This window comes from Cyprinus carpio, chromosome B7 (assembly GCF_018340385.1).
Source record: "Cyprinus carpio isolate SPL01 chromosome B7, ASM1834038v1, whole genome shotgun sequence".
Lineage (NCBI taxonomy): Eukaryota > Metazoa > Chordata > Actinopteri > Cypriniformes > Cyprinidae > Cyprinus > Cyprinus carpio.
Genome location: NC_056603.1, coordinates 43,000,451 through 43,015,738, shown reverse-complemented (window position 1 = coordinate 43,015,738; position 15,288 = coordinate 43,000,451). Strand labels below are relative to the sequence as shown.

General features: G+C 33.9%; 1 protein-coding gene across 1 annotated transcript in view; it reads right to left on the bottom strand.

Moving 5' to 3' along the window:
• LOC109080050 (adhesion G protein-coupled receptor L3-like) overlaps positions 1-15,288 on the bottom strand; it is a 288,219-nt gene that overhangs the window by 138,069 nt on the left and 134,862 nt on the right. Inside the window, exon 4 of the mRNA XM_042726857.1 lies at positions 2,578-2,687. Coding sequence (XP_042582791.1) covers positions 2,578-2,687 — 110 coding nt within the window. The remainder of the gene's footprint in view (positions 1-2,577; positions 2,688-15,288) is intronic.

Here is a 15,288-nt window from a genome sequence, read left to right as displayed (position 1 = left end):
CAATAACTCTGCAAAAGAATTCAAGGTCAAAGCTGAACTACTATGGCAGCCTGAGCTCCAGACATCAACAGCAGTGTCTATCACTCAGGGCCAGCTTCGGTGTCCTGGGGTGTGTGTATGTGTGTGTGTTTGATGTGTATAGAGAGAGACGCTGGCTGTCGATCACATGCTCACTGGTGGTCTTTCTCTATGAATACTAACACACGTCAAACACACAATACCCAGCGCCGTCCTCCACAAAACACCGAAATTTCATCAAATAACACCTCCTCACCACCATCACCTCTCTACAATACCTTCTATAAGAAAAAAAACTATCAAAAAACTGAGACCATAAGTTCAACTTCACTAAAAGACAAACAGAATGTCAAAAATCAGTACATGTCTTCACTGTATATTTGAAATAGCTCAGCAAACCCCGCCTTCAGATTCACCTGACCTCAGATGCCCTGCCCACTAGGATTCAGAAGGTTCGCCCACTTCCATTTTCTCATTCCACACTGAACACTGTTGAAAATTCAGCTTTGCATCCCAGGAATAAATTACATTTTACATCACATTCACATAGAAAATGGTTATTTTAAATTGTAATAATATTTCACTGTTTTTACAGTATTTTGATTAAATAAATGTAGCCCTGTGATAAGTGAGGTATTTCCTGCTGTATTTGTCCTTGCTTGTCCTCGAGTTTACAAGCTCCGCCCTCTTTTCCCTCTCCATGAATGAGTTTGTTCATCTCAGGTTTTTTTTTGTTTGTTTGTTTTCTCCAGTATCTGGTCCTCTCTTCTTCTGCTTACATTCAACCCTTCTTCGCTCTCCTTTCATGCGACCGCAGAATGACAGATTTAATATGCACTGAGGTGCATTTGTCACTGATAATATTATTATAAACAGGCGACGCGTCTCTCCTGCATAAACACATGTGAATGCGCTCTGACAGTGACAAATAAACGCTCTCTCAAACGTCCTCTGGATAATGCAGATTAAATTACACATGTGAGACTGTGAGGACTCAAGCCATCAGACGACTTGCCCCGTTTGTGTTCTATTAATTGGCACTTTGATATTCATGGGATCATTTACCAAAAGTGAACATTCCGTCATTCTGACTCACTGGCATGTCATTCCAAAAACAGCTTCCCCAGAGACTTCTGAAGAATCTTCACGCAACAGCAGTTCAGAATGGCATCTATCAAACTCTAAACAGGACAAAACCACCATCAAGTTTGAGTTACAATCAAGCTATTGATTGCTAGAAAAAGAGACATTACATGATGGAGCTACTGTCACATGTGTACAGTATTGTGTTGCACATGCCACACTGAAAATCGTCCCCTTGTTTATTTAGTTAGTTAGTTAGTTAGTTAGTTAGGTTGGTTGTTGTTTACAAGTGTAATTTACAATTGTTTTTTTAATTCTTATGTTTGTTTATTTATTTGTTTATTTTCAAATTTATTTACAGAATTATTTGTATTTTATTTAATTATTTTATATTAATTTATTATTTTTGTATATATTAATTACTTTTTTTTATTATTGTACATTTTTAATGCTACATTACATTTCAAATTTCCCGGACAAAATTCTTTATGAAGTAATATCACAAAGGAGTGAATTACTCGCTCAATGTTAAGAGTCTCAGTTATTTGGTCAAAAAATAGCAACATTATGAAATATTATTGCAATTAAAAATTAAAAATGTAATTTATTTCTGTGATCAAAGCTGAATTTTCAGCATCATAACTCCAGTGTTCAGTGTCACATGATCTTCAGAAATCATTGTAATATACTGATTTGATGCTCAAGAAACATTTCTGATTATTATCAGTGTTGAATACTGCTTCATATTTTTGTGGAAACCATGACACATTTTATTCTTCAGGATTTTTTGATGAATAAAATTTCAAAAGAACAGCATTTATTTGAAACAGGAATATTTTGTAACATTTTAAATGTCAATACTGTCACTTTTGATCACTTGAATGTGTATTTGCTAAATAAAAATATTCATTTCTTTCAAAAAAGAAAAAAACTTACTAACCCTGAACTTTTGAACAGTAGTGAGGAAGCTGCAGGAAGTGAGAAACAGGCATTGTTTCCTCTGCAGCAATTAAACTCAATTCAGTGAACAGCGACGCTAACGTGGCGCTCATTTATCAGTAAAGATGAACACTGGTGTAAGGAAAAGCCAACAGAGTAAACAGCGCAGGTATTCCTGCAGGCAGATGGATGCGACGCTGCGCTCTCATAACTAAAGATACAGAAGAGCCGATCTATCATGGCCAAACGCTATCATTAGCTATCTGGCAACTTACTCATTTTGACAAAGTGCAGCACTTACATAGTTTATCACAGAGCTCACAGTAACCAAAGTCATCATGTAAACTTTCACACACACAAACACACACACACACACACGGCAGATAGGGAAGGATGAGTTCAAATGAAGGCGAGGCTTTAAACTGCAGGAGAAAGAAGAATAAATCAGTTCCCAGAGCTGCAGGAGGAAGATGTTGGGTGTGTTTGGGTTGAAGTGCTTTGATTAGACAGACGTGTTGATGTGAAACGCATACGTACTGTACGGGACGCACTCATACTGCACTTCCAGGTATTTGTATGTCCCGGGACAGGGGTCGGGAAACGCGTCCGGTCCGGCCACGACGGCGCACTGCGTCCGGTTATTACACCTGAAAACACACACACACAGAGGGGAGAGAGATCATTAGCAGTGTGTTACCATTTACATTTCTCACCTTTAGTATTACACTGTTTGAGCTTAAAACATGCATTGTTTTTATGATTTTTGGACAATAAAACTGAACCACATGTTCAATGGCCAAAATGTCATAGACTTAAGAATGCTTTCATGCCAGTAAATAACTATCCAGAAACATGCACAGTATCCATCAACCTCCAGAATACCGTAGTATCAACAAGTGATGCACTAAAATCACTAGCAAGCAGATTTACAGGAACAACAATATTTTCAACATATAGTTTTAATATGATATATTGACAGGTTACAGATTTTTTGACAGGTGTTTCATTGATATTTTGAATTATGCATTGCAATTATTTATTTATTTTTTTTGTGATTCATTAGTGCACTCTAGTCATAATTTTTCATCAAAATGTATCTTATATTTCAATGCACTAACACTTAACATTTATGTCCTTTTTGGAGCCTGCAACAGTTGGAACCCATTGGCTTTCACTGGATACACAAAAAGACAACAGCCCAAAAAAAAAAAAAAAAAAAAAAAAAAAAAACATAACCAGCTGAAATATTCATCAAATATCTTATTTTGTGCTCCAAAGAATAAATAAATAAATTGAACAACATAAGAGTGACTAGTCAAGTGTGCTTAATTGTAATGAATGTACACTTGTACTACAAGTCTTAAAAGTATATTTTAATAAAACACATTCATGACTGTTTCTAAACACACTTTTAAAAAGTGGCCCTTGAAATAACATCAAATTAAAGGTTTTACTGTAAAGTGCATTACATATTTATGCTTTAATTTAATAATCCTTTATCGTGTTTTAAAGAAGTAGACTTGTTTTGTTGTGCTGACTAACATACTAAAGCACATTCAAGTTCTTGATTATCATTTTAACTGTAGTGTGTTATTCGATATTACATTTAAAGTGAATATAATTAAAATGCACTAAATTGCAACTTCATCAACACAAATAAATATATTTTAACACAAGACATACAAGTTTCAATATAAATGCCATTCAAGTATATTTTATTTTATTATGCTTGTCAGTACATTTAGCAGTACTTTAACCATTTTTCAAAGACAACAGAAGTAACTGGTTCCACTCTGTATTATAACATGTTTCTTTTTGGATCTTACAAATATACTGCAGTATTAACTGCAGCAGAATCTGCAGCACACAACACTTTGGTCATGTGTTTTATATCATCATATCACTCAACCGAATCATAAATGTTCAATCATGATCCGCCTCACATTATTTCCTGCTGAATATTCAGTTTCTGGGGGAAATACGCCACATTACCGATTCAAATGGAGGTCTAAAGAATCATGGCAATCGTTTAAAGATGAAATCTTCCATGAGGCTCAATGTCAGAGTAATGTCAGCAGATCAGCGTGTGATGAACACCCAGCACCTGAGACACTCGCGGATGATTGAACCGTTAGCATGTGGCTAATGAGGAGGAACAAATGCTTTCTAAGTGCTGGGGTGTGTGTGTGTGTGTGTGTGTGAGTGTGTGTGTGTGTGTGTGTGTGTGTTTCTGTACAAGCGTATCAGTGTGTATGTGAAACTGTGACTAATATTTAGAGGACAAAAGCACCCATGTGCAAAATCAGCCTGAACATATTTACTGGCATTTCATTATCCACACACACCTTTACTCAGCTGTCTAAACCAGGAATCCCAGAACACCACTTAAAGCTGATTATAATCAAACCAGACCAGAACCTGACAAGAAAACTTTCTGCTACTTTACATTCAAAATGAGCCAAAAACATCATCAACACATATATGTTAAGAGAGAGCATATAGAATAATTATGATTAAATCAATCAACAACCTTACAAGGAGACTTTATCAGTTTTAAATTTAAATTGAATGAAAATAAACATTACATATCTATATATAATTATATAATAAAATATGCAAAAAAGTAAAAATGTAAATAATTAGTTAACACATATTAACAGTGTTATATCAGATGTGTGTGTACTGTATAAATAAATAAATATGTGTGTGTGTGTGTGTGTGTGTGTGTGTGTGTGTGTGTTTGTGTGTGTGTGTGTAGTATAATTTTGATTTAAAAAACTTACAAGAAAACATTCTTCTGTTTTAGATTAATAAAATAAACATATAAAATATGCAAAAATGTCAGAATGTAAATATTACAGTATGTAATATCTCAGATATGATATACATATTTTAAAAAGTATATAGAATAATTAATTACCAAACCATAATCTTACAAGAAAAATAGTAATAAACATTAAAAATATAAATATAATATATAATTAAAATAAAATAATTTGCAAAAAAACAAGAAAAACAAAGAAAAAGTAAGTAATCGTGTAACATATCACACACATATATATTTTAAAAATGGTAAACCAAACCACAATCTTACAAGAAAACTTTATCCAAATTAAATGTAAAATTTGTAATAATAAACATTATAAATATACTTGCAAAAATTACAATCACACATAAAAATAATTAATATATAAAAATATAAATAAATATATAACTATATATATATATATATATATATATATATATAGTATAATTATAAAGCAAACAAACACACACACACAAAATAAAAACACTTTCTGCAATTTCAGATTTAGAATTTGGAATGTTAAACATTATATTTCTAAATATAATTATATAATTAAAGTAAAATGTGCAAAAAAAAAGTAAAAATATAATTTTAAAAACTATGTGTGTAACATCACACATAATATACATATAATTAAGCAAAATGGAGTATGTAAAACTGGAAAACTATCATCTGTTTACAATCTAGCAGAGAGCTCGAGTACCAGTTGAGCAATTGCTAAATGTTCTGTTGCCGTGACAACGGATTAAACTGGTGTAAAAAGCTTCTCACTCCATCCCATAATAACCAGTGTGATCACAAGGTCCAGCCAGTTACAACGCAGGACCGTCCCTTAAGAAAACACACACATCCCGGCGCTCAACTCAACGTGGGTGAATTATTCCTCAAGAGTTTCAGAGGACCGAAGCAAATCTGCTCAGAATTCATCCGTCCGACACAAACAAACACTACCTGTTTGCTCGGGTCAGGTGAAGCCGAGCGCAGCGTTTAATCAGGCTCCGGCACGGGACGGAGGGGGTTTGTTTTAGATTAGAGTAAATTATGCAGCACAATGAGGATTACACTGCAAATCCCGGATCCCAGGCCTCTGAATCCACACGGACAAGTGTGTTTGACTGCCGCCGATGGGATCGCTTCCAAACGATGCTCTGAAACTCAAACGCAAACATCTCCGGGACATGAGGAAATGAGAACGACAGAAATCAATGGCAGAGTGCCGTGATATTGATTAAAGCCGCAGTCATGTGTCTGCAAACATCCTAATTATCAAACCACCGTCGACTCGTTAGCTGCAGCGAACCACTTTCTGCTCCTGAACACAGGGCTGCTTCTCAGAAGACACCAGTCAATAAATCACTGTGGATTCTAATGTTCTGCTTTAGCCGCGTCCGCTGATGTCTTCAGCCATCCACTGAATCACTCAGACAAAACTATCAACAGATTTCCGGTTTACCTGCACAGGTCCAAAATAATACGTGAGAGTAAAAGTGTCTTCCATTCAATTCAGTAAAACTGAGTTACATGCCAGTGAGCTGGAAATTAGGACTTTTGTTATGAATTTAACTAAGAACGTGAGTATTATAGTTTATATAGAAACTCTATATAAAAATTCTTTTTGTTAACTGAAATGAAGCTTAAGTAAAGTAAAATAAAATAAAAAATTAGAAGAACGATTTAAATTGGAAATGTTTTGGCAGCTAACTTAAATAAACAACAATAACACACACACACACACACACAAACACACACACACACACACACACACACACACACACAAATAATAATTTCATAAAAAAAAATTTTTTTAAAAGTGCATAGCACAAATTAACACAACCTAAAAAAATATATACAAAAAAAAAAAATTACTGGAACCTTATTCATTTTATCATATTTTTGATATGAGGAAAAGTCCAAATAAATAAAAAAAAACAAATAAATTATGATTTTGTTTGTCAATTTCATAACTCTAAACCTACATGATAAACCATTTCCCAACACAATAACTCAAACCCATAACCCTACAACAGATCATTTTAATCTCAGTCCTACACAATACACCCTAAACAGTGTGCATCTTTATCCATTTCCATTCGTTATATTTCCCTGCTGAGTGACGGATCACCGTTTCCTGCCTTCCAACCGTCTGACTGCCAAACACCTCCGAACTGCAGCCAAACACACACACACACACACACACACACACACACACACACACACGTCTGAATATGCATATATGTGCACTTTAGTGTCTAATGCATCTCCGGCCGCGGCAGACTAGACTCATGCTGAGATGTGCTCCAAAAATAATAAAACGGCCTCTGTTGAGCAAACATAAACCTACACACACACACCTACACACACACACAAATACACAGACATAAAATTAAAACATATTACAAGATTGTTTCCCTTAAAATGGTAGTAATTCCCAAAAACACACGCCAACAATTTGCACAACATAACAGCATTTTGTGTTACATATTTGTTCCCGGATATCATTTCCACAAGTCCAAACGGTTCAAGATTTACCAGCCTTGCTTTATTTCAAGACACACAGTGTTGTGAGGCAGCATGTGTGTGTGTGTGTGTGTGTGTGTGTGTTTTCTCTCTCTGGGCGCTTGGCAGAGTGAACCTTGTGGGCTTTAGGGGTCCTTTAATTCATTCTGCGGTGGCGCAGGTCCAGTCCTGAGGGTCTGGATGATAAACATGTGCGTTTATTGCTGTTGTCTGTGAGAGACACACACAGATGGACAAATATACAACAATAACACTCACCGCCCTTCGCTTTACTGCACACAGACCACAAACACTGAAATATTCTAGAGCTGGACCACATGGACCAGTATTTTTAGGCTAAACGGCGATACATTATATAAATATCTCTATATTTATACAAAAAAATAAAATGGGCTGAATGTTCAGTTGTGCAATAAAACTAAAGACGACGGTCTACCTTTAGTTATATCAAGCCTTTTGATATTTTTCATAAGGACGAGTAAATGAAGTAAAGGTAAATGTCAGCAGGGCTGAAAAACTATATTAAAAATTCAAACTTAAACATTCCCAAAATTGCATATTTAAATTCCCAAAAATCATATTTAACATTACTAACAACATTTCAGTATTTAATGACCTAAGGGTATTTTCCATTGAATTCTCATCGACATACTGTGACATACTGTTATTGTAAATACAACAAAGGTTATTAGAGTACATTTAGCAAGAAAACAACAGTGTTATTGTAGTATTATTGAGAGTTATCTTAATATTTGGGGGGGGGTCTGTTTTCATTTTAATTTTAGTTAAAGTTTTAGTAATGTTGTTATGTTTTTGTCATTTTTAGAAGTTTTTTGTTGTTGCTTTTTTCATATATTTCATATATACAGTTTTTATAAATATTATTTCAGTTTTAGTTTTATTTTATTACATCAAGTTAATCTAAATTACTATGAGAAATGTTGACCATTTTTTAATATTTTATTTTATTTCAGTTAATGTTTATTTTATTTCAAGTAACAATTTTTATTTCATATTTGTTTTTATTATTACATTTATTTATTTGTTTGTTTTGTTTGGTTTTCGTTTCAGTTTTAGTTTGATTTAATTGTAATAACCTAGTATTTGAGTCTTTCTACTTAATATGTTACTAGCCACTTTTGTACTTATTTGTAAAAATCTACCAGCAATTCCTGAGTGATAACTAAGTGTAAATTTGCAATGCTGTAATTTACTCACTCACTCATTCATTCATTCATTCATTCATTCATTCATTCAGGCACAAATTAAGAAAAGCACAAAACACTCTTGCATGTTGAAATATATTACAATTTAAACAATATATCCTTGTTTTGCAATACAGAATTTGGGGATGAACTTTGCTTGACTGTAAAAAAAAAAAAAAAAACACTTACAAGGTCCTAAATCAGGCTTAATGAATGCAAAATATAATTTCCTATATCCATCTTGTGTGAAATATAACAAGGCACATGTCTAGGTTTCCTAAGTATTGCTCTTGATCTTCAGCGATTACAATTACACATTTCCCTTCACCTGCTTTATCAGAGCACCTCGAAACTTCAATTAAATGTCATGTAGTATGAAATGACTGAATTGGTAATTGCACAGAGAGAAGCTGTGCGATTCAAACACACTCTCATTAAACAAACATGGCGCTCTGAGCGGGAAGAGCGAGCGCAGGGAGATTTGATTTGAAAAAGAAATGTTCCTCTTTGTTTAGAAGAGTGGAGAGTGAAAGGAATGGTAATGCATGAGAAAGAAATGTTTTACATTTAAATAAGACACTCTATCAAACGCAGGTGTGGCTTCTTCATCTGATCAAACTGTCTGCCGTCTTCACTTAAGCTCTGCATTTAGACAAACACACACTTACAGGCCTTGTTCACACCACACACAAGTCTAATTTCAACTCGATTGATTCTGAACTGAAAACTCTCAAATACCGATAATGAAACCAAATAAAGCCACTCTAAAATCAATCTTAACTTACATCTGTCCTTGTGCTGTTCTGGCAGAGATCTGCTGCTTTGTCCCATGCCAGATGTCACTGTGTTTTTTTATTTTGTTTTGTTGGAAAAACGTAATTTATTTATCTAAAATGTTTAGTGTGATGGTAGCATCAACAGTTTTATGCATAAAAATGTATTAAATAAATTAAAAAATTCACATAAAAAATGCTCATAAATACCACATTTACTGAAATATTATTTATTAAAGTTTTTATAAAAAGGGTATTAAAAATTCTAAACCATTGAAAGTTAGAAAAAGACACTTAAAGTTAAAAACACTAAACAAAAGCATCGATTATAATCCTAATTTGAAATGCTAGAAATGGTAATAAAATAAAATAAAATAAAATAAAATAAAATAAAACCAGCTAACATCCTTAGTTTTTTTTTTTAACATCCTTAGTTTTTTTTTTCTTATGAAAAAAGTAATAATTAGTATATTTAAAAAAGAAAGTAAATTTAGCAAGCAAGTGCGTAATTAAGTAAAAATCAGCCTGTAGGAAACATAAAAGGAAGATAAAAAAGTTGGTAAAATAAGCTTAGTAAAAAAAAAAAAAAAAAAAGTCTAGGAAACAAATGTAAATTAATAAGTAAATATGCGTATGGATGTAAATATTTAAAAGCAAGTAAAAATCTACCTATAGGAAACATAAAGGTAAATAAATAAGTATATATCAGCCTATGATATATGCAAGTAAATAAGTATGAAAGTAAGTAAGTAAAAATCACTCTAGGAAACATAATCGTTTCTTCAACAAACGCATTGCTCACATACAGCATTTAATGACCAAACCACTCACTCATTCACTATTATTCACCACATGGTAAATGTGACAGTTCACTACAGTATACGGGGAAACAGCAGACAAACACAAGTGTACTTCAACACAAAGTGCACCTACAGTGACACTATGCAGGTCGCAAATGGTGAAAAAGAAACATAATAATTAAATCTGAACAATTCAGACTGCGATGCATCTCCAAAAGTCTGATTGTAATCTGACAAATCAGCTCGGAGCGTGAAGAAGAACAAGAACATGGTTTGGATGGGATTTGTCCAAATAAAGAGACTAAAAGGATTTGAGTCAGAAACAGTAAAATATGACGATTACAAAGGATGGCCAATAAAACTTAAAACTGCTGCTAACACACACACACATACATGCATGCATACAGCTGAAAACATGCACAGAACGAAGCCTTGTTAAGTGACTTGAATCACAAAGTCACAGCGGCATAAATTACCATATGTGCTTGTCAAACCAAGTCCAATTAAAGGAGAGGCGGCAACAGACACGAGAATGCAAATTCCCAGAGGCTGAGCCGGAAATTTCCCTGAATTTCTCCACAAGAGACTGACGCAAACTCTCTCTCTCTCTCTCACACACACACATAGAGCTGATAATGACCTGTCAGTCAACACTCACGATTTATGAACTGTGTCCCTCTATCTGCACTCAGAATAGCAAATGAACATACTACTCATACATTTTATATTATATTATGTAAACAAAAACTTATTTTGGATGCGATTAATCAAATTAAAATTAATTTAGTCTAGAAATGCCCTTTCTTAAATATTATATTTATTATATTACTAATAAGCACACACATATGTGTGTGTGTGTGTGTGTGTGTGTGTGTGTGTGTGTGTGTGTGTCTTATTAATAAAATGTAATAAATGTATGTATATTTTATGTAATTTATCTAAATTATATGTATGTATGTATTTATTTATTTACACACACATATACACTCATTAAATGATTTGACTGCCAAAAGCAACATTTTTGGACAAAATTAATTTGAAAATGCAGAAATAAATAAACATATTAATTTTGATATTTATGTAAAACTTGCATGAAATGCATTAAAGTTTTGTGAAAAGATGATGCACATGCATACACTCTTAAAAATAAAGGTGCTTAAAAGGTTCTTCACAGCGATGCCACAGAAGAACCATTTTTGGTTCCACAAAGAACCATTCAGTCAAAGAACCATCTCTTTCTTACATTTTCATAATCTGAAGAACCTTCTTTTGCCACAAATAACCTTTTGTGAAACAGAAAGGTTCTTCAGATGTTAAAGGTTCTTTATGGAACCATTTAGACAAAAAAATGTTCTTCTATGTCATCGTGAAGCACCTTTATTTTTGAGAGTGTACTACAGTCTGAAACATTTAATGTTAGCTGTTTTTAGCATATGCTGAGGCGTATTCATTAAGTAATAAGCTAGTATTTCATTGTGCTCATATGAATTGTCTCTTCAGTGCTGGTGTAAGAGCATCATGTGCCGGAGGTCACGATCAGCTCCTGAGACTCGCTGAAGTTCAGCAGGTTTAGCAGCAGTCTGCCAGACGACGGCAATGAATCACAGCGCCACTGAAAGCCACCAGGGACCCGTTTAGCAGACGTACAGCACCTGACAGGATCGAGTGCGAGCGAGATGGCCGAGGAATAAACCCCCATCAAATTCAATTACACTGAAGCAATTTCCACACTGCCACTAAAACCGATATTTTCAAACGCAGTGCAATGAGACCAAACCCCGAGGTTTGTGCTGCGCAGATAATATTACTGCGACGGCGAGGTAAAACTGCTTACGCACAACATCTCTGGAGGACTGTGAACAATTACAGGCCAAAACACACAGGCCATGCTGCTCCGTTAAATTCATGTTAGGATCAAACAGAGAGCTGCTCTATGTCTGATCACAGTTATTTAGATGTCATTTATCAATTATTATGCCAAGATGTGTGGTAAGATTGATAAGAAGCTGTATTTTAACATTATTTGCAAATGGCAATAAAACAAAACAAAACAAATTTACAATTACTTTCAATTATCAGCTATTTCTTTGCAAAGTCCCGCCCATTTCAGAACTCGGCCAATCATCACAAATGCAGGCTTTCAAACGGAACAAAAACACAACAATCAATGAACAACCAAGATTTATTTTTTTAATTTGGATCACAAAGACCAAATGTGTAACTTTTCTTAGCAAAAATTACAGAGTTACATGCAGACAAAAATTAAATTAGAATTAAGCAAAAAAAAAAAAAAAAATTAAATTAAGTTAAGTTAAATTAAATACAAACCTACGGAAGTTCTAAGCGGCCATCCATTATAATTTTTTTCCTTTTTGTTTTCTCGTTATAACGACTTAATTTTCTCGTTATCTCGACATAACGAAGTTCGTTTTCTCGTCGTTATAACGACTTAATTTTCTCGTTATCTCGACATAACGAAGTTCGTTTTCTCGTTATAACGACTTAATTTTCTCGTTATCTCGACATAACGAAAGTTTGTTTTCTCGTTATAACGACATGAAAGTTTTACTGTTGCTATAGTAAACAAACTCAACTTTGACAGGCATCTGATGGACAGCCACTGCAGGCGCTCTTACTGTTGCCTATATTTCAGCAAATTTTGCTTCGCCTAGGTAATAATAACGTCTACAATACTGTATAAATAAAGGCTGATCAATCACTGTTGATTTTTTCCAGAGACAGTACAACGAACGTTTTGTTTTTGTAATTAACATGTTTAAATGGCAACACCGCGCCATTAGAGCTGCTTGGATTAAACTCACTTTTAATTTTCCCTTTATATGAAATAAAATTATATATAATTTGTAATTTGTAGTAGTCATTATGTGGCAGATATCATGTGTGTTATAAGCTTCTGTTTGAAAAGAGCGTTCATGTGTACTACGTGTAAAGTATGTGTGTGTGTGTAGAAAAAAAACATTACAACATTACAGAACAAAACTGAATTAAATTAGCCTATGGATTTTACATATACATCACATTTCTCATCAATATGGTTAACAATAAAGATTAGTAATAAGGAAAAAAAGCACATCAGCCTACATCGTTAAATCCCGTCCTACTGTAGATAAACAGAACATCTCCGCTTATTAACTACCTAATCATTAAATTAAAATTACATTTAAATTAATCATGAGCCTAAAAGAAGCACAAATATAATATATATTGGTGCAAAACAGAATACAGTGATGTCAACCTTGGTTTTGATAAGCAGTTATTGATGAAACAGAATGCGTTGGTGAAACTCATGCATCTAGCATGAACTTAATACACAAAATATTCATATTGATTCAAGCATTTAACATTTATGAATTAATTAAATGTCAGTAATAAACAAGACTGCACAAGTTATAGCGATCACGAGGAAGGTCCGCGTACAGTAAAGTGGATAGTACACAACACCCCATCAGTTATATTCAGGTCTATAGTGCCACCTGCTGGCGCAGTTTTGTAAATTCTTAGAGAAAATTAAGTCGTTATAACGAGAAAACGAACTTCGTTATGTCGAGATAACGAGAAAATTAAGTCGTTATAACGAGAAAAAACGAACTTCGTTATGTCGAGATAACGAGAAAATTAAGTCGTTATAACGAGAAAACGACCTTCGTTATCAAAAAGAAAAAAAAAAATAAAGCATTTACAACTAGAAAACAAAAAGAAAAAAAATTATAATGCATGGCCGCTTAGAACTTCCGTACAAACCTGATCTTTGATTGCAAGTTTTAATATATATACTTTTTTATTAATTTCATCTATCTATCTATCTATCTATCTATCTATCTATCTATCTATCTATCTTATAAATCAATGGCTTTAATTTGGCAAGAACTGATCAAAGTTGCGTTGGATCACAAAGAGCAAATTGTTAACTTAAAAAATAATAAAATAATCCAAGAGTGACAGGTAATCATATAAATAAATGAATGAACTTCTGTTTGCAACATCTGTTGATACTACATGATATTTTATGATACTGTACATTAAAATTAATCTGTCCTGATGGCTGTATTAATTGTTTTAAGAATTGAATTTGTTTTAATAATTTTTATGAATTTTATGCATTATTTTTCCTCATGAAATAGTTTAAACTTGTTGAATTTCATTAAACTGCAATTTAGTATTAGCATTGCATTTGTTTCTTCTCATTTAGCATCCTGTGATGTGTGGCCTATTCACATTCATATCATACTTATCAACATACTGTAAATAAAAATAAGTACTTTTTCTATTAAAACCTCATAAATTCAGTCAATATTAGTTTAGTTTTTTAAGTCCCTGTGTGTGTGTGTGTGTGTGTGTGTGTGTGTGTGTGTGTGTGTGTGTGTGTGTGTGTGTGTGTGTGTGTCTGTGTGTGTGTGTGTGTGTGTGTGTGTGTGTGTGTGTGTGTGTGTTACCTCTGCTGTAATGCATTAATATCAGCCACACACTCCTTCATTTCCCTCCAGCGCCCTCGCGTTAATGGCCCGCTGATCTTCCGTCCGCTTTCCGGTGAAGTGAGATTTTACAGCACCGTGGAGAGTGGCTGTTTGCTCTGACTGATATTTACAATTTCAATAACCTCTAAATAAATGTTTCACATCCAAATGTCAACTTAAATTGATATTTGTAGCCTCCAGTTACGGCGAGACGTACGGAGCACCTGTACGCCGCGAGTCATATTCACAAATACTCGCCTCTGATTGGACCACGGTTGCCGTGGAAACCCATTATGACATCACTCGCTCAGAAGCAACACAGGCAGATTGTATGATGTCATAGGTTCTGAAAGAGTTGCACACTAATGCGTCTGTAATATGTTGGTGTGTAAACGTAGTCCGCTGGATCATAATAAAAACAACTAAATATCCCTTGAATTTATTCATATAGACATTCATATAGGTCAGGAGGGCCTACTTGAAAAATGATTTATGGAGATTTATCACTTGCTTCTTGTCAATAAACGACGTCTGCACAGAAACACAATTCAAGAGCCTGAGGGTGAATGTTTAGATTTTCATGTGCGTATGAGTTTTATGGCTGAATGCGCTAAATAGATCATAAAAGGTCCAGTGTTGCCTTGCTAAACAGATGCATCTTGTGGATTTATT